This window comes from Erinaceus europaeus, chromosome 3 (genome assembly GCF_950295315.1).
Source record: "Erinaceus europaeus chromosome 3, mEriEur2.1, whole genome shotgun sequence".
Taxonomy (NCBI): domain Eukaryota; kingdom Metazoa; phylum Chordata; class Mammalia; order Eulipotyphla; family Erinaceidae; genus Erinaceus; species Erinaceus europaeus.
Window position 1 is genome coordinate 115,464,560 of NC_080164.1, and position 21,075 is coordinate 115,485,634.

The 21,075-nt window shown below is 39.8% G+C and overlaps 1 protein-coding gene across 2 annotated transcripts in view; it reads left to right on the forward strand.

The window, feature by feature from the left end:
* The window catches only part of ARHGAP24 (Rho GTPase activating protein 24), a 449,107-nt gene that overhangs the window by 42,567 nt on the left and 385,465 nt on the right, over nt 1-21,075 (forward strand). Inside the window, exon 1 of one of the 2 annotated variants that reach the window (XM_060187748.1) lies at nt 17,832-17,847. The exons of the other annotated variant lie outside the window; for it this stretch is intronic. Within the exon in view, the coding sequence (XP_060043731.1) occupies nt 17,838-17,847 (10 nt within the window). The 5' untranslated portion in view covers nt 17,832-17,837. Of the gene's footprint in view, nt 1-17,831; nt 17,848-21,075 lie in introns of those variants that run through there. 2 annotated transcript variants of the gene reach the window in all.

Here is a 21,075-nt window from a genome sequence, read left to right on the forward strand (position 1 = left end):
ATCACAAAACTGCCTGCTTGTCAAGACCCTCACCTTGACTTAACGTCTTATTTCTGCAATAACTTTATTTCCAAATAGGGTTAAGGACAAAGTTTTGGGAAGGAAAAATGTAATTCATAATCAGTGTGGGTCCAACTTTCTTTTCCTTCGTCAATTAACCATATGTTGTTTGGTCTGTGACTTGCCTCATTAGATTTTCATTGTAATAGGTGGGTAATTATAGTTCCCATGACCTGGTGCTATGAGGATTAAATGCTTCCCACAGAGTGAATACAAGCAAACATTCGACATTCTTCTTTATCTTCTTTTAATGTGGAAATTGGTAATGAGTTCAGAGTCTCACCCATGTGTGATACTGCTCAGCTGTCTCAATTTACTACTCCCTCTCCCTCCTCCTTTTCTTCTAATTTTGAAAGAGAGTGAGGGAGAGACATGCCAGTGCTGCTCCACCATCCATGGAGCTTCCTCTGGTACTTTCAGGGGTGCTTCCATGCTGTGCCAAGGCTGAAGTCCAGGCTCTGGAGCATAGCAAGGTGCTTGTTCCTCCAGGAAAGGATTTTCCTCATCCAGTTCTTTTAATTACTATTAGTTAAGCTGTTATTTTTGGCTGTTGTAGCTGCTAGAGACACCTTCCTGAAATCCAGTCCATTTCTGTCACTCAGGTCTATGAGGATATATGTACTGTGGATGTTGAAAATGCTGTCAGGGGCTGGCCAAAGAGCTCACCTGGCTAGTGTGTTGCTTTGCCATATGTGAAACCCAGACTTGAGAATGATCCCCACGACGTTGAAGGGATCTTTGGTGCTTTGGTGGCTTTCTCTGAAAAAGTTAGCCTTGTACAGTGAAGCACCAGATGACAAAAATAATAACAACAATAATAATAATTGCTGTCAACGAGTAATCAATTGCAGTGTATTTAAGGTCACTATATATCCATAAAGGTTTGTCAGCTGGATGCTAAGGAGTTACTAATTGTTGGAAAATTTAAGGGATTCCTAGAATAACTTAGTACTGTTGGTCATGAATGATAAACTTATGGAGTATGAGTCCTGGTTAAATGTTTCTCTACTCTATGTCCCAAAAGTTCAGTTTGTTTGATTGTTGAAAAAAAAAACTTATTTGGCTTATATCTAGCAAACATACAGCTTATGGTATGGTTATGCTGAGCCATTCTTTACTACAGAGGATATGCAGCGGTTGAGAGTGCTTGAATTATTTCAAACACTTAGAGGCTAGTTACAGTCAGTACTCCATTCAATATTGACACTCCAGACGGCAGAGTAATCCCAAAAGGATTTAAGTGTGTTCTTATGTGTAAGAATTTCAGTCATTTTGACTAATGTTTGGGCATGGGTACTTTATGCCCATAAGATAATTGTCATTTGTCTCTCTGGAGAATCTGATCATTCCCATTGTGTCATGCCTGCCATTTTGCTCTGTGCTATATAAGCAGATGGATCATAGTCAGAGCTAAAGGACCACCACATATTTACAAGAATATTATTCTCAAGAGTTAATGCCACAAGGAATTTTTCATCCCGCTCCAAAAGAGGACTGGGAAAGGATTTTATTTTGTATGGCCAGTCTAGAAATGGTTACCAAACTTCTAAGAGATACCTTGAGTATACAGGAAATGGGATCTAGACTTCTTGATCAGATTTCATTGCTGGAGGGAGTCTAAATCTTTTTCTTCTTGCTTTCATGTTCACTCCTGTGGGAGATTTCTACATTAGTGCTCTTTGTGTCCCCTGCATAGCTAGTACACTATTTTATGGCATTTTTATTCCACTTTTGAAACTGGTGGAAAGAAATCACAGCACACTGCATTTTAGGAAATTTTTTTCCCCAGTTTTTGTTCTTTCCAGTTGCCTAAACAAATCTCTACTTAGAATTACTTTCCTTTTCAATAATGTTTAAATATTTTGAAAACTTGATTTTAGGTGTGTATCTGGTCTCTTGGTTATGAGTGTTTGAAAACAAGATTTAAATAATTTAGAAGGGGCAGAACACAGCTTTGCTGTGGCATATGCAGTGTTGGGGGTTGAACTTGGGGCCTAGGACATGAAAGTCCTATAATCTAACTGCTGAACCATTTCACCCAAAATGAAATTTATTTGACCTTATTAATAGACTTTAGGAAGGGAACATGCTATTAAAAAAGTAAGGATTGAGTCAGGGACATAGCATAATGTTTTTACAAAAGACTCTCATGTCTGAGGCTCCAAGGTTCCAGTTTTCAATTCCTAGCCCCACCATAAGCCAGAGCAGAACAGTTCTTGGGTAAAATAAATAAACACCATAAAATCAAAATGTAATATGTAACTTGATTTCAGAGTTTATTAGAATTGGACAGTGATTAGTGGTCAATTCACTACTGATATGGTGTGTTGCTCAGCATGATGACGCCTGTCTTAGAAAGGGAGCCTACTGGGAAAAATTCCCTTCAGTGTCCTATGGCCTAGCACTGAGAGAAGGAAAGAATTCTTTCCTAGGCTAAGACTAATAAACCTCCTTAATAGATCCTGACTAACTTGGCTTAGTAGAATGCAGACATTCTAGCAATACAGGTGGGACTCAGTCACATGTCTAGTGCTGATTGTCTCTGAAGAATATGTGATATTTCAGGTGCTAAAATAATGGACAGTTGTGACATCCCAAATTGTGAAGTGTTTTGTCATCCATTGCTTTTTTTTTTTTTTTTTCCATGACACACACTTTCCCCATTTTCTTCTCTGTCTTTCACCTTCTCTGATTCTGGTTTGTAATTTTGGTAGTTGTCTTAGAGGTTTTATCTAAGTCACCACTGTCATCTCCTCCCTGGCTGTTTGAGAGCTGCTATGAATACTTTTTAAGGATTATATCTATAATGACTTTACCTGCTGTCTGTTTTCTTTTGCCTGCTTTCTGTTTCTACAAACCATCTCATCAGCCCTATTGAAAATCTTTGTGGTGGGGTCAATTTTAATATAATTACTCAGTTTTCAAATTTATCACATTCACTGTTTTAACTGTACACATCAATATACCTTTGTCTGTTCTTGTGTTACTTCCTTTTCAACTCATTCACACTTTCTGTACTTGCTAACCAGTAACAGCCACAGCAGTTGTTATTGGTGATCTGTTTATTTTTAGTAAATCTAGGAATGAGATATTTGGATTGCCTTTGCAACAACACGGGAAATACCAGCTACAATTTCATCTATTACATTGCTTATGCAAACTGTCAGTCACAAGTGAGTCTTATTGCATAAATGGTTTCATACTATTTTGTTGTTGTTTTGTCTCCAGGATTATCGCTAGGGCTTGGTACCAGCAATATAAATCCACTGCTCCTGGAGGCCTTTTTTTTTTTTTTTTTTCATTTATTGGATGGGACAGAGAGAAATTGAGAGAGGAGGGGGAGATAGAGAGGGAAAGAGAGAAAGCTAGACATCTACAGACCTTCACCACTTGTAAAGCAACTCTGTTGCAGTTGGGAAGCCAGGGGTTTGAACTCGAATTCTTGCGCTGGTCCTTGCACTTTATACTTTGTGCACTTAACCAGGTGTCTGCCCCTCCCTCCCCCTGCCCACATACTATCTGTAATTCACATCCCCATAGCACTTTACTAAATATCTACAAGGGGTCAGAAATGTGCAAAATAGGTTATGAACTTGACGGATAGCAAAGTATTTCTTCTAAATAAACATAGGCATACATTGTTTAATATATTTTTATATACAAATCTTTAAAGTAAAATTTAAGCAGTACTTACTGGTCAAAGGGTAAACACATACAGTATATTAAGATATTGCCATGTTCCTACTCATATGGCAACACAATAGTGCACACTCACAGCAGTATGTAAGGAAGACAGCTATACACTGAGGTGATTCTCCAGCCCCTGTCAGACTATTTTAAATTTCAGGTTAGAACTGTAACTCTTGGGCAGGCAAAATAGGTTGCTTGTATCCTACTCAGTCGCTGTCTAAACAAATGTAACTCTTTGCTTTTAGTATTTTATTAGTGTTTTCTAAAACCACCCTTAGTTCATAGGGTTAATATGCATTTAGAAGTCTGAATGAAGAAAATGTATTTATCCAAAATGTAAGAATAATCTAAATATGAGAACAATTCTAAGTGATTTTTTCTTCCACAGCCTAATATAGGTTTGAAGCAGCATATTAACAGCCTGAAGCATTATTACAGGCAAGCTCCTTGGCAGCTATAAGAAATGTCATCTAATGAAAGGACAAGAGAATTTTTTCTGTTTTTTAAAATTAATTAATTATTTCTAATAGGCTAATAGGAGTATAGATTAACACTGTCCCCACCACCATAGATCTGTGTCCCTATGTCCATGCCCCTGCAAATAAGCTTAAGATCTAACCCCCGCCCCAGAGTCTTTTACTTTGGTGCAATACTCAAATCCAGTCCAAATTCTGCTTTATGTTTCCCTTTCTGTTCTATTTTTTCAACTTCTGTCTATGAGTGGGATCATCCTGCACTCATTTTTCTCTTTCTGGCTTATTTCACTTAACATAATTCCTTCAAGCTCCATTCAAGATATGAACTAAAGAAGTGAAAGACTTCTACACTGAGACTTTTGGAAAATATCAATCACACAAAAACCTTCAACATTATGGCAATGGAATGAATGGGCAGGCCTCTGCTACACTCCGTGGCTGTTCAAGAAGTGATTCTGGAGTTAAGATGTTAAATGATGCTCAGAACATCATAGGGAAAATACATATGTAAGGTATTCTGAGAGATATTTCTAATTCAGATAATTAAAATGTCATGCTAAGAGGTGCGATTAGAATAGCTCATTCCCAGGGGTGCCGGTGAGATGACCATTGATGGTAATTATTTGTCATCTGTTTTATGTGGCTGCTAGAGTCTAAGCTCCTTGGGAATAATCATCACAGTGTGTTCCTCAACTCTCCTCGAGTGTTGCATATTGATAGGTACCGGATGCCTAATGAGTACCGTTACTCTGTGTGCTTATTTCCTGTGAAGGAAATGAAGGCCCAGAGAGCTTCTGCTCCTTCCACTATATTGACTTTGAACCCAGACTGTCTGATTAGCCAGGCTGTGGTTAATTCCTTTCTCAAGAGACCCAAGGCAATGTCAGTCTTGGACTTGGTCCACTGTTTACCAAGTAAATCCAACAGTTAATTATTTCAAATGACTCATTAACATAAATGAATAATTGGGAGTGGATGATATGGTTGACAATCTTGTCAGAAAAATGAAGCATACATATGAAACAAGATCTCAGGGATGGGTGGACAAAATAGCTCACTTGGGTAGTGTGCTGCTTTGCCATATGTGCAGTCTAGGTTTGAGCCCAGCCCCCGCTGAACTGAAGGAAGCTTCAGTGCTGTGGTCTCTTTCACTCTTTCTCCACCTTTCTGTCTTCTATGTCTCAATTAAAAAAAATAATCTCAATTAAATGATAATCAAAAGTCTGTCATTTCAGTTGTCTTTTTTTAAAATAGATTTTATTTATTTATTAATGAGAAAGATAGGAAGAAAGAGAAAGGGCCAGACATCACTCTGGTACATATGCTGCCAGGGATTGAACTCAGGACCTCATGCTTGAGAGTCAAATGCTTTCCCCACTGTGCTACCTCCTGAACCACTCAGTTGTCTTTCTTAAACCTGCTAAGTCATGCCAAAGGATTTTACAAAAACCAATTGATTCTTCTAGGCCTTAAATGTATTTTTTTTTTTTTTAGTGGAAGACATTTGATGTCAGCTGACCTTATGATCGAGGCATAATATGCAGTTAGGTACTTGAAGATTTTTCACCTTTGCTTCTAGTGAATCCCTGTTGGGGTTGGAGCTTCTTAGTCTTGATGATTATACGAAGGGGAAACCAAAGAAAGCTCTTTTGTTTGCAAAGCCCCCTCCTTGTCGTATTGTCAAATGTTCTTCTACATTAGTTTTCCACATTCCATCTTGTAAAAATGTTTCTGTGAACATGATGACTTGTCCAAGTTATTGTTTTGCTATCCATTTGTTATCTCCCTCCCTTCTGTCTTTGATAGGTATGACATCATATTTCATGAGGATTTTAAAAAATGTTCCCTAGTAACATGAAGCTCTTTGCACACCCTCCCTTTATACTTGATAAATTATTGCTTCAAAAACAGTTTTGGCCCTCTTTCTAACCATAAACCAGCCAAGTAAGACAAACGGTGTGTTAAAAAAAGATTTAAGTTCCACATTCAGTATAGCAAAGACTTAAGATTTATGCAATGTTTTGATGAAAAGGGTGAAAGATTGTCAGGGATTTTTCAAATGACCCATAAATCTGAGTGCCCAGGTGATGGGGAAGAGAGGCAGACAAGTACCAGAGGCAATGGTGGCTCCTTAGACCATGAGACCATTTTCTCTGGGACTGGCACAGAGGCCCAAATGGAGCCACATTATCAACCTCTTTTGACTTCAGTTAATGAGGATTCTAGAACAAAGATGGTGCATTTAGGCAACGCTCCCTGAGCATGCCTATCCCACCTCATAGACTTCAGTCATGGTGTAGTGCCAGGAGTACAATGGACACTTGCTCCTAATTAATACTCACATTTGTTTGCAGTGCTAAGGAGAAAGAAAAATTTACCCCCCCCCCCCACATTCTGTCTCTAATTTATACTGTAAAGCTCTTTGTCTATTCTTCTTCTTACCAATAAGGTATTGAAAACATCTAAGTCACCTCCAAGAGTTTCCAATTGTCCCAATGTTGATTCAGACAATATTCAGTTGTTGATTCAGACAATGTTTAGTTGACTACATAGCAAGTTTTGTGCAGAGTCTTGAGGACACAATGAAGAAATGCCATTGATTGTACCTGGGTGAGCAGTTATGGAGAAAGAGATATATTAATGGAGGCTAATGACTAATATAAGTTTGAAGCAGTACATTAACAGCCTGAAGCATTATTATAGTCAGGCTCCTTGATAGCTATAAGAAGTGGCATCTAGTGAAAGGACAAGATAATTTTTCTGTTTTTTAATTAATTATTTATTTATTTTAATAGGTTAATAGGAGTATAGATTAATACTGTCCCCACCACCATAGATCTATGTCCCTATGTCCACCCTCTTAATTAATACCTAGTACTTAGGTAGTTGATGCTACTTCAGTACAAAGTGTGTTGGAATGATAGAAAAACAGAGAACAGAGAAATCATGCCAAATTATAATTTAGATATACTTTATATACATTTTAGGAGGACCTAAAATTTCGAGGCTGCAATGTGAACAGAGTTTTGTCTGAGCAAAGTAGCTCAGATGCAACCCTAGGATGAACTGGAGATGAAAAACCTTATCAGTGAGTGGATTACATGTCCACTGATAGTCTTTCTCTCCAAGTCCTTTAGCAATGGCCTCAATACATGGACTCTCAAAATGACAGTTTCATTCATAAACAGCAATGGTATTATTCTGTCTTCTCAGCGGGTGCTTCACTACCACCAACAGATATCTATAGTAGTTTCGAGAAAAGACATTGGAGATTATATAGTGGCTGAGATTGGGTACCATGGAAATGCATGGAAGGTTCTGCCAGAGGCCTTAAGAACAATTTGAAATGGCATTATGTATATTACGTCTGGACTCACTCACACATGTATTACTACCCTCTAGTTCATATCCACCATCCTCATTCCCTAGCCCCCCAGGTAACCCTCCAACTGGAGGCTAGCAACACCTCACTGTTTCCATCATGTCACACCAGACCTTGGGCTCTTGGGGATATTTCCAACCTCAGGATCATTCCTTTCTCCTTTTAGCATCTCTCCCTACAGTTGTTCTGAACGTATTACTGAGTCAGTTAATTAAAACTGTCCTTGATATCTCTTTTCACTGATTTTTACCTGTTTAAAATGCTAATAGCAGCACAGTGCCTATTTTTTTTATGAGTCTCGCAAGAAACATCACTGGGACTCACTTACTCTAACCCACTTAAGGGGCTGATAGAGTTATCATTTATGAATGATAACCAAGGACATTGACCAAAGTTAATGGCAAGCAATTATATTATTTAGAATAGGGATTATAGTGAAATGTCCATACAAAATCTGAGTTAACAAGTTATTATACTCTCACCTTATAAGTAATTGGATAGTCATAGAACTTGTCTGGCAATTTTGAAAGAAAAACAAAATGACATACTATATATATTTTTTATTTATTTAAGAAAGGAGACATTAACAAAACCATAGGGTAGGAGGGGTACAACTCCATACAGTTCCCACCACCCAATCTCCATATCCCCTCCCCTCCCCTGATAGCTTTCCCATTCTCTATCCCTCTGGGAGCATGGACCCAGGATCATTGTGGGTTGCAGAAGGTGGAAAGTCTGGCTTCTGTAATTGCTTCCCCGCTGAACATGGGTGTTGACTGGTCGATCCACACTCCCAGTCTGCCTCTCTCTTTCCCTAGTAGGGTGGGTAAACTCAGCAAATAAAAACTCAAAGTAGCAAATACTTAGCTTGCTACAGTAATTATTTTCATAGCATAATTTTTATAATAGTGTAGGTGTGCTGATGTGGTTACTGGTAATAGAAGCAGCTACTGCTCCCAATTCATAGCTTAGAAGAACCAGGATTTGAATTTAGATCCCTGACTCCAAAAGTCTTGCTTGTTTAATTATGCTGTGCTGTTGTGATACCCTGCTTCAACTTGCCCACATGAAACAAAGTGGGGGGCAGGTTGTGTAGTCTTATTAAGTTCTCTTGTTCCTCTGGGTGTTGTTCAGAGCCATGCAGATCTGAAACTTCTCTGTTATAGCTGGTCTTTGTGCAAACAACTGGCTGCTTTGATATCTTTCAGTCTGATCAGTGTGTGTAAATAGCCTGCTAGTCACACGACCACATGCCAGCCGGACTGGTCACTTGACCCTTAGGCCATGGACACATCCAGGTGGCTCTGCCAGTCTTTGACATGGTAGACTGGTATCTGATGTATTCAGATAATGTCAGCTATTCAGTACTGAGAACAAAGGCCCAAGCATACCCAGAGAGCACATTCTTGTCCGAGACAGTGAGGATGGCTCTGCTATTTAAGGGTGCTGACTGTATGCCTCACACCTCCACATGTGTCATCTATTTTCATTTTTAACACAGAGGAAGCTCACATATTAGATCACTTAATTTTTTTTCTTTTGAGGAGAGTGGATCAGGCAATATAAATGACTCTGAGAATTTCTATTCAAAGAAAATAGTTTACAATCATAATTTGCAGCCACTTATGCCCCAGAGCACCTCGCTGTTACCACGAATGGATGTGTCTCAAAGAACATGCACCGGTTTTAGCCAAGATTTAATTAAAATATGATTATGTCAGGAGACAAACACTAAGTGCTCTTTATGCAAGTGTGAATGCTCATTACGAGTGTTACTGGTAGCCTTACAGACATACAGGAAACTTCCTGACAGCCCCCAATTTCAGTTCTTCTTTTGCTTCATTCATAAAGCAGACATAGCCAATTGAAGAGTTCATTGCTTTGTGGCTAGCTGTTATGGAAAAAAAAAATTTTAACGGTTTTTCTAGATTGTGTGCTCAGAAATTCAGGGATCTGGGTTTCTCTTTGATTATGTAACATGTGAGGTGCCTGGGTAAGTCCTCTTTTAGGATTCACTCAGACATGTGATGTATGACACTATGTAGAAGTAAACATTAGAATACAGAGTGGTATTTCCAAAGTGTCATTATTTGGCCACTGCTCAATTTGGGGGGCATATGAGTACTGTGCATAAATGTTGTTGATATGACATGCAATACAAATTCAAAATGGACTTACCTGTTTATTATAAGATGAGATTGATTTTTTAAAATATGAATTGATTTGTTTACTTATTGGGTGGAGACAGAAGTCAAGAGGGGAAGGGATGCAGGCAGGGAGCTGGAATGCAGGTCCTTAAGGATGGTATCACTTGTGTGTGCTACTGTCCTACCCTATATGATGATCTTATTTTTCACAATTTCAAAGTGGCGTTATATAAGCAAAATAATAAAACAACTCATAAACACTTTTGTCTTTACCTTCAGGGTAAATTCTGAGAAAATGTCCTAATTACTTAGGACTTACACTTAGTCAAAGACAGTTGTGTAATTTGGATACTGTGAAGGTATAAAGTTGAAAATGTTATTTTCAGAGGTAAAGTAGATAGCATAATGCTTCTGCAAAAGACTTTCATGCTTGAGCCTCCAAAGTCTCAGGTTTAATCCCCTGTACCACTTTAAGCAGAGCTAAACAGTACTGTGATAAAATAAAGAAAAGTTTGATCTGGGTAGATAGCATAATGGTTATGTAAAGACTTTCACTCCTGAGACTCAGAAGTCTCAGAATTGAATCTCCACTACCACCATAAGCCAGAGCTGAGCAGTGCTGTGGTCTCTCTCTCTCTCTCTCTCTGTGTGTTTGCCTCTCAAAACAATTAAAATATTTAAAATGTTATTTTGGGTGGTAGCATGTTTAAAAGAACACATTACATTTTTAAGTGGAATTACAACCCATAAAATGTGAAAACAATTAGCAACTAAGGTTACTGAGCTCACAGCCTTATTGATGAGTTGCCAAGAAGAAAAGTTATCTTTTCCTCTGTGTAAGAATGTTTCTTGGTAAAGAAAAAAAAAACAAAAAACAAGATTGTTTAAAGAATTGGATTGATATCATCACACTGTGATGGGTTTGATCCTTCTATATTTAGGAGAAGGGGCCAGCAGATTGCCACCAAGTTGAGCATACACATCATCATCTGCAAGGACCGAGATTCAAGCCCCAGCCTCCACAGGGAGGCACCTGCATATTGGAAGCTTCAGGCGGGGTATAATAGTGTATGGTGTCTCTCCACTTCTCTCTTGGTTCTTCTCTTTCTTTCCTCTTCCCTTTCTCTCACTGTCTTTTACCTTCTATCTTGAAAAGGAGAGAGAGAGTCTGGTCTGCTGGGGATAGTGGAATCCTCTGGACATGGGGCCCCAGCAATAACCCTGGCACAAACAAGCAAACATAGACACAAGACAACTCAACTAAATATAGATAGGTTAGTGATTTTCCTTTAGAGGTGATGGCAGACTACCAAAGTTTGTGCTCATAGTTTACATTTGTGTGTCTAGTTATTCTCTTGGAGATTGAATAATATACCAGGTATTACTTGCAGGCTCAGGGATGATAATTTTCTGCACATGTGTCATCAGTTTGCAAAGATGTTCACCAATGAGAATTATGAGCTAGATTCTGCTGCAGAATACTTATCTTCCAATCCAAATCACTGAATCAGAAAATTGGGGTGGAACTACAATTTCTTTTTATTAAATGTCTGAGTGTTCCTAATAATCCAACGTTTAATAAGTATCTTCTCTTTCTTATATTTTCTTTTCTTTTTCTTAGTTTCTTGCCACGGGCTTATCACAGGGGTTCAGTTTTGGCACTACAAATCCATCACTCCTAGCAGCCATTTTTCCTTTTTTTTTTTTTTATTTGACAGAACAGAGAAATTGAGAGGAGTGGGGGAGATAGAGAGGGAGAGAGAAAAACACCTGCAGCCCTGCTTTGGTGCTTGTAAAGCATCCCTCCTGCAGAAGGGGGTGTGAGGGCTTGAACCTGGGTCCTGTGCAAAGTACTATGTGTGCTCAATGGATGCGCCACCTCCTGGGCCCCATAAATATCTTCTTGTTGCTTCTATTGTTTGCATACAAATAGCCAGCATTGACTACACCCTACAGAAGATTTTAACTAGTTAGTGGATAGGAATTAAGTTTAGTGGAATAATATTTTTGCCAAGAACTGTAGAGTTAATAGCAATAATAGTTGTTATTCCATTCTAAGCAGTTGAATAGCCCTGAAGAGTGTCTGATATTATTCCCACTTTATTTACCAGAAACACGTTAGGAGCTTAAATAATCTGGCTACGACATTACGAGTGGGTGTTGGGAATTGAATCCAAATAAGACTTAGTTTGATGCTTATACTAGAATAACATTGGCAGGGTACCATTTACAAATTCATAGCAAAGTCCCAAACCCCTGAAAGCTCCTTTGGCATCTTCATATGAAATAGAAAATGACAGTTTGTCTTTTAGAGAGATGCAGCCAGAGCTGAGGCTGGGGCAGAGGAGCTGAGCACAAGAGTGAGTTTGCTCTTTTTTTTTTTTCTTCTCCATCAGGTGCTCAGTGCAGTGAGCAGCATGAGTCACAGCTGGTGGCAACTTAGATGGTCCTTTTACTGAAACAGTTCTAGAGCTCTATAATCTTGACTTAAAGTCTGAAGAACACAAGATGTATTCTAGATTGTCTATTTCAACAAAGGAAGCATGATTAGGATGGAGCTAGGAAATGCATTATTGATTGTCCTAGCCTGTTGATTGGTTTTGATTGCTTTTGGTGTTCTGGTTGAATCAAGTAGTTTTACACTTCTATTTAAGATGGAACTAGAATTTCCTTGTGATCTCTTTAGTCTTTAGCTAGAATCCAGCTCAACATAACTTGGTTTAGTCTATGTCATCTGCACTGCATCCATTACTAGTTAGCATCCAAATTATGTCTTTGATGCCAAACTTCAGTAATAATTGTAAAATATTTATGGCCCCAGTTGGACTTTTACCTGTTGCTGTGTTTTCCTTAATAGTTTCTTGTGCTCATGTGTTTTCAGCACTTTTTAAAAACATTGCTCAAATTTGGCATTCATGCTATGTGTTTATACCCTTTTCACAGCTCCTCCAGCTCAGCTTTTATTATAGATGTTAAACCACATTTGATTCACATTTTCTTTCATCTCCCCCGGTAAGACTCATTTTAAAAAATCAGGAAAGCTTTTTCTTTAATATTTATTTATTCCCTTTTGTTGCCCTTGTTGTTTTATTATTGTAGTTATTATTGTTGTCGTCGTTGTTGGATAGGGCAGGGAGAAATGGAGAGAGGAGGGGAAGACAGAGAGGGCGAGAGAAAGATTGACACCTGCAGACCTGCTTCAGTGCCTATGAATCGACTTCCCTGCAGGTGGGGAGCTGGGGCTCGAATCGGGATGTCACGTGTTAGATGCTCTTGATATGGGGCCTACCTGGAAATCATTATTGAAGACTTCAGGAGTTCAGCTCAGAGTATGATTTTTCCTCATGTGTGGTTATTTAACAAGCTCACTTTTTATCTGATCTCCTTTGTGTTCTACTGAAGATGGCTCTCTATAGCTTCTAAATATTTGAAATCAAAGGGTCATGCAGTGGTGCACCTGGCTAAATACACATATTATAGTATGTGGGGACCCAAGTTCAAGCCCCTGGTCTCCACCTGCTGTGGGAAAGCTTCACAAGTGGTAAGGCAGTGCTGCAGCTGTCTCTCTCACTCTTTCTCTCTACTTTCTCTCCCCCTTTCAATTTCTCTGTTTCTATCCAATAATAAATTAATAAAAATATAATTTTTAAAAAAGTCAAGAATTTCCTCTCTGCTGATCTAGGAATTCCCAAAGGCTTGATCCAAGTGTTAAAAAAATTGAGGCAAATATCACCTTAACTACTATTTAAAGACTGTATCAATAATAAGTCTTTGTATCATTCATAAGTAGAATATACACATGAGGAAAAATAGACTAATTTTGTCATCTGTAGCTGTAAATAGCAGCATTATTATTTCCTTTTTTAATTTTTTATTTATTTAAAAAGGAGACATTAACAAAGCCATAGGATAAGAGGGGTACAACTCCACACAATTCCCACCACCAGATTTCTGTATCCCATTCTCTCCCCTGATAGCTTTCTTATTCTTTATCCCTCTGGGAGTATGAACCCAAGGTCATTGTGGGATGAAGAAGGCGGAAGTTCTGGCTTCTGTAATTGCTTCCCCTCTGAACATGAGTGTTAACTGGTCGATCTATACTCCCAGCCTGTCTCTCTCTCTTTCTCTAGTTGGGTGGGGCCCTGGGGAATGGGAGCTCCAAGACACATTGGTGGGGTCATCTGTCCAGGGAACTCTGGTTGGCATCATGGTAGCATCTGGAACCTGGTGGCTAAAAAGAGAGTTAGTATACAAAGCCAAAGAAATTGTTGAACAATCATGCACCTAAAGGCTGGAATAGTGCAGATGAAGTGCTGGAGGGGGGTCCTTCTTTTGTTGATAGCTAGTAGGCATATTTTAGTTATATTTCAAAGGGCCTGTAGCTATACTAGTTTTTTTTTTTTTCTTCTGAGCCTGAAATCTGATATGCAGGTGGATTCAAGTTATTGTCTGGGGAGGTGATGTCATGGCTGGAAAAGGGACAGAAAGCTGGATCAGGGAAGAGAGTAGCTCCCTAATACGGGGAAGGGGTGTAAATATTGTTGACTGTAAACCCTATCGATTTGATTTGGTCTGGTGCCCATATTCAGCTTAGGATCCTATGTGACCTCTGCATCCCTGTAGGTCTGAGCTTACATTCTGTAGTCATGAGTAGGAACATTCCAAGCTGCCCCAATATCAGGACCCATCTTCCTCAGGTGTAGCATAGAGTATGTTGTCCATCCTCTCTTCAGAGGTTGGGACATTCTCTACCATTGTTGATCCAAGTTGAGGGCAAGGTCCTATGGGGGACCCACAAAGGTGTCTTTTTTGTTGTTCCTGATAGAGATGACCTGTAACAATGGAGAGAGGGATTTATTTGAGGTCTAGGCCCATCATGTCTGTTTGGGAATCTCAGGACTCCCTGAATAGGGCCCCAGCTGATGGGGTGGCCTGATAGTGACTAATGAGTCATCATTAAAGTTTACCAGTCTCTTGACCTTATTCAACTTTTGCAGTTCTTGCTTTGCTAAGGTTAGCTTTGGAGTGAGTGAGAGAACTGTAAGAGGAAGTAGGTGAGGAGGGTATCTTAGTCTAAGTAGATACTATTTCATTTGGAACTTTATACTGACTCACTTCAGAGTATTGTTTACTTTTGCTTTCAGGTATATATTTTGTCCTAGTTTATGGATAAGTGTGAACATATGCTCTATCTTACGGGACCTGGTCTATATCTAGGTTTTGGGACTTTGTTAGGAATTGAACCGCCTGGAATGGAATTAGAGAATGCTATGAAAGGAAAGGTCTCACCTGAGTAGTGAAGCTGAAGGGTTGTCGTGCCACACCTGAAGTCTTTGGACACAGTCTGAAGTGAAGCATGCTGAGGTGGTACTTATTGCATTGATTAGGAAGGGATCAGTGGATGCAATATTATTTGGTATGAATTGAGAGAGGCATGCAGGAAAGTGTGCCCCACCCTAAGGTTCCAGGACTGGGGGAAATATAGGCTCTATTGTGGAAATGTGAGGTTCCTGCTGTCTTAAGGTTCAAGAAGACAATGGATAGTTATTGTTATCATCTCATTATTTGGTAATTGGGTTAACTTTGAAAAATCCTTTTGTTAGGATTTGCTGTATAATACCCAACATCACCATAATTTATGTCCTTTGACATTATTTGTATATAGCTGTGCCACTGGTTGCTTCTGTTCTCTCTGGTCTAGGCTTTTGAGAGAGTCAACAAATCAAAGACTCAGCCTATGTATTAAAAAGACTCAGTCTGTGCTTTAAAAAGTTTGAGACATACAATCAATTTTTCCCTTCTCATATTAATTAAATAGTGATTTATATGAATCCACATTAGTAGGACTGTACATAAACACCATTCCCACCACGAAAAGACTGTGTCCTGTCCTACCTGCCCACCCCCGCTGCTCCAGGAAGCCGAATATCCACCCTCACCCTCACCCCAGGGTTTTGACTTTGGTGCCCTACTCCAGATTTAGTCAAATCCTGCTTTTAGTTTCCCTTTCTGTTCTTCTTACTCTAGTTCTGTTGATGAGTGGGATCATCCTATCTATACTCATCTTTATCTTTCTGACTTAGCTCACTTAACAGCATTATTATTTCTATTTGACACAACCGACAGCAATTTATCTTGTGGTGTTGCTGCTTTATTTCTAGGTTTGTTTTATTTCTAGGACTGTTATGTATGACCTGTACATTTGTGATGTAGCTTATTTTTTGGGAGTCCGTGCAGGTCTTTAGAGTTCACCCACTGCTCTGTCTGCTTTGAGTTAGCAGTGTGCCTTGAAATAAGGAAATGAGGTAAGCTCAGCAGAATGGCTATTGGCCATCTGGGTCCCTGAGGCAGATGTACTAGGAACAGTTACCTTACTATAGGGATGCAGAAGCCAAAATTGATTTGGGGAATGCTTGGGGGAGCTTGTTGCCTTTTTTGAGGTCGTATCTTATTAATAGTCAACTGTCACATAGAACACAAAGAAATTTTGCTCCACAGCTTTAACATAATTTCCACTATCTGCTCATAAGCTTTATTTGTCATTTCTATGCAATTAGCAAACCAATGCAGGGCCTTAATCTCAAACATTGCAGCAGGCAGAGTACAGAGTTTTTAAATGAATAGGAAAAACAGAGATGCATAAAACTAGCTAAAGGGCAACATTAAAGGTTTTGGCACCCAGTAGATAGTTTGCCAGGATTACATGAGTGAGTTTGTTCCCCTATATCACAAATGCCAGAGTGATACTTTGGATCTCTCTGTCTAGTTAAGAAATAAATATATTTTTTAATATTTATTTTATTTTATTTTTTCCCTTTTGTTGCCCTTGTTGTTTTATTGTTGTAGTTATTGTTGTTGTTGGATAGGACAGAGAGAAATGGAGATAGGGAGGGGAAGACAGAGAGGAGGAGAGAAAGACACCTTCAGACCTGCTTCACCGCCTGTGAAGCGACTCCCCTGCAGGTGGGGAGCCGGGGTTCGAACCGGGATCCTTATGCCGGTCTTTGTGCTTTGTGCCACCTGCGCTTAGCCCGCTGTACTACAGCCTGACTCCCCAGAAATAAATATTTTTTAAAGTCAAAACTTTTAAATCACACTGTTTCCATGAGAGCATTATGCAAATTTGGGTACAGTCAAATTTGATTCAAAAAGCTTGGGAAAAACCTTCAATATATTTCAGATTGCAGGAAACCATACATTCCCACTAGGGCCACTAAATAAGATAACACATGCAGTGATTAAGGCAGGGACTCATATGCAGATGGCAACAAAATAATATTAGCTATCATTGCTAAAAATACTGTAGCTTATTTTTAATCATAATTACCCAGTAAGAAATCGAGAGCCACTGGAGATTTTTAAACAGAGTAATTAATGAGTAGTTATTGCTACAGAAAAATGACTCTGACATGAATGTGACATATTGATTAGAGGAGAAATATTGAGGGGTAGATGAGTTGGCAATTAGAAAAATAATTTTGGCAAAGTATAATTAGACTCTAATGGTATGGGTATGAGAATTAATCTCAGTTTTTTTCATCTGTAAATAATAGGATTATATTAGCACCTAATTCATTGGACTTCCATGAGAATTAAATGATTAAAATTTGAAAGTCCTTACAACAGTGCCTACTGAGCACTGAGCTTGCTAAACAAAATCCTTTGCACACACATGCAGCCTGACTGCTGTAATTTGACAAGGGTACTATCATTGCTGTATCCTCTATCTAGGCAGTTAAAAAGAACTGCTTGCTTCAGATGATTACAATATCTGGTACTTGATACCTGTATTCAACAGTATCAAAGATGTGAGACTTGCCATTCTGATTCAAATGGCTTATAGCATCTTGACTACTCTTCAATTGGTTATATCAATGATGACCAAACCCTTCTTGTACCTGCCTGTAGACACCCAATAGTCATTATTGTATACCAGACAGACAGGACAGATATTCAAAGGTGAGGAGCACATAAACATACAATTTTGTTGGCATCAAGGATTCTATACGAGCTCAAATTTTCTTTCAGAAGAGACCATGATATACAGCTTTCATTCTACATTCACCATCTTTAAATGGAACTATGGATTTGGGTAAGTACATTGTGGTGCATAATTTAATGGCATCCTACTTCTATTAAATAAAACATTTTTTTATAATTGAGTTTTGCTTAATTTTGGACTGTGAAAACACCACTTTGGAACTGTTGACACTGAGTCAGAGAATTCCTTGCTTTAGGAACTGACCTGTGTATAGCCAGAGGCTTTCACAGCAGCCCATGGCCTCTGCCTACTCGATGCTAGAAGAGACCCTTTTCCTCACTGCAACAAGCAAAAGGGTCTCCTGATCCTCCCAGATATTTCCCAGGGATTGGGGAAGAATCATTCCTAATTGAGAACAACTATCCTAACATATTGATAAACACAGTAAAAAGATATGGTTTAGGAGTCAGGTGGTAGCACAGCAGGTTAAGCTCAGGTGGCGAAAAGCACAAGGACTGGCGTAAGGATCCTGGTTTGAGCCCCCAGCTCCCCACCTGCAGGGGAGTCGCTTCACAGGCAGTGAAACAGGTCTGCAGGTGTCTGTCTTTCTCTCTCCTCTATGTCTTCCCCTCCTCTCTCCATTTCTCTCTGTCCTATCCAACAACGACATCAATAACAACAACAACTATAATAGTAAAAAGCAACAAGGGCAACAAAAGGGAATAAATAAATTATATATATATAAAGATATTGTTGTCCAAGTTATGCATCCAGGATAACAATGTGTAAGGACCCGGGTTCAAGCCCCTGCCCCCACTTGCAGGGAGAAAACTTTGCAAGTGGTAAAGCAGTGCTTTTAGTTTCCCTTTCTGTTCTTCTTCTTTTGAATTTTTTTTTTTTAAGAAAGGAGACATTAACAAAATCATAGGATGGGGGGGTACAACTCCACACAATTACCACCACCCAATCTCTATATCCCGTCCCCTCCCCACTAGCTTTCGCATTCTCTATCACTCTGGGAGTATGGACCCAGGGTCATTGTGGGATGCAGAAGGTGGAAGGTCTGGCTTCTGTAATTGCTTCCCCGATGAACATGGGCATTGACTGGTTGATCCATACTCCCAGTCTGCCTCTCTCTTTTCCTAGTAGGGTGGGTCTCTGGGGAAGCAGAGCTCTAGGATGCATTGGTGGGGTCTTCAGTCCAGGGAAGCTTGGCCGGCATCCTGATGGCATCTGGAACCTGGTGGCTGAAAAGAGAGTTAATATACAAAGCCAAACAAATTGTTGAAGAATCATGGACCCAAAGGTTGGAATAGTGGAGATAAGGTGTTGGGGGGTACTCACTGCAAACTCTAGTGTACTACTGCTTTCAGGTATATATTTGCCCTCGTTTATGGATACGTGTGGACATATGCTCTATCTCCTGGAACCTGGTCTATATCTAGGTTTTGGGACTTTGTTAGGAAGTGAACAACCTGGGATGGAGTTAGAGAATACCATGAAAGGAAAGGTCTGACCCGAGTGATGAAGCTGACAGGTTGTCATTCCATACCTGAAGTCTCTGGACACAGTCTGAAGTGAAGCATGCTGGGGTGGCACTCGTGTTGATTAGGTTGTGATCAGCGGATGCAATATTATTTGATAAGAATTGGGAGAAGCATACGGGAAAGTGGGCCCTACCCTAGGGTCCCAGGACTGGGGAAAGTTTAGGCTCTATAGTGGAAATGTGAGGTTCCTGCTGTCTTAGGGTTCAAGAAGACAATGGATAGTTATTGTTAACATCACATTATTTGGTAATTGGGTTAACTTTGAAAAGTCCCTTTGTTAGATATACAATCAATTTTCCCCTCTCTCATATTAATTAAATAGTGATTTATATGACTACAATTTAATAGGTATGTACAAAAACACCATTCCCACCACCAAAAGATTGTGTCCCATCCCACCCACCCGCCGGCCCCGGAAGCCACATCCTCCCCCCCACCATAGGGTTTTTACTTTGGTGCCCTACTTTCAATTTAATCAGATCCTGCTTTTAGTTTCCCTTTCTGATCTTCTTTCTCAACTTCTGTTGATGAGTGGGATCATCGCATACTCATCTTTATCTTTCTGACTTAGCTCACTTAACATATTTCCTTCTAGCTCCATCCAAGATGGGTCAGAGAAGGTGGGTTCATTGTTCTTGATAGCTGCATAGTATTCCATTGTGTATATATACCACAGCTTTCTTAGCTACTCATCTGTTGTTGAGCACCTGGTTGCTTCCAGATTTTGGCTATTACAAATTGTGCTGCTATGAACATAGGTGTACAAATGTATTTTTGGTTGGGTGTTATGATTTCTTTGGCATATATCCCCAAGAGAAGAATTACTGAGTCATATGAAAGGTCCATGTCTAGGCTTGTGAGAGTTCTCCAGACTGCTCTCCACAGAGGCTGGACCAGTTTACATTCCCACCAGCAGTGCAGAAGGGTTCCTCTGTCCCCACAGCCTCTCCAGCATTTGTCGCTGCAGTCCTTTTTGATGTATGCCATTCTCACAGGAGTGAGGTGGTATCTCAATATTGTCTGCTGGGAAATTGTGCAGATGCAGTCACATCTGCCATGTTGTCCCCTCAGGCTACTGCTAGTTCCCACGAGAGTTGGGACATTCTCGGAGTGCCTGTTCAGCCTACTCCTATAAAAACCCTTCGTTTTCTGCACCTCGTTCTCTTGCCAGCGCTTCACTCCGGTGTTCAGAGGCAGGAAAGGTTACTGCGTGAGGCAGCCATTTTCGCTACCTCCACGTGGCCCAACCTGCTTCTCTAGCAACCAACTCTGAGGTGCCAGCACAAATAAAGATTTATGTTTCCTCTTCGCTCCGGACACCCTCTCTCTTCTCCGCGGCCCGCGCACAACAACATCTGGCTCAACAACAATTGTCTTTATTTGCATTTCTCTGACAATCAGCAACCTGGAGCAGTTTTTCATGTGTTTGTTAACCTTTTGGATCTCTTCTGTAGTGAATGTTTTGTTCATATCCTCTTCTCATTTATGGATGGGGTCATTTGCTTATTTGTCGCTAGGGATAGAATTCTTTAATTATGGGAGTCAGGTGGTAGCAGTGGGTTAAGCGCAGGTGGCGCGAAGCGTAAGGATCCCTGTTCAAGCCCCAGATCCCCACGTGCAGGGGAGTCACTTCACAGGCAGTGAAGCAGGTCTGCAGGTGTCTATTTTTCTCTCCCCCTCTCTGTCTTCCCCTCCCCTCTCCATTTCTCTCTGTCCTATCTAACAATAACAACATCAACACCAACACTAATGAACAACAAAAAGGGCAATAAATGGGAATAAATAAATAAAT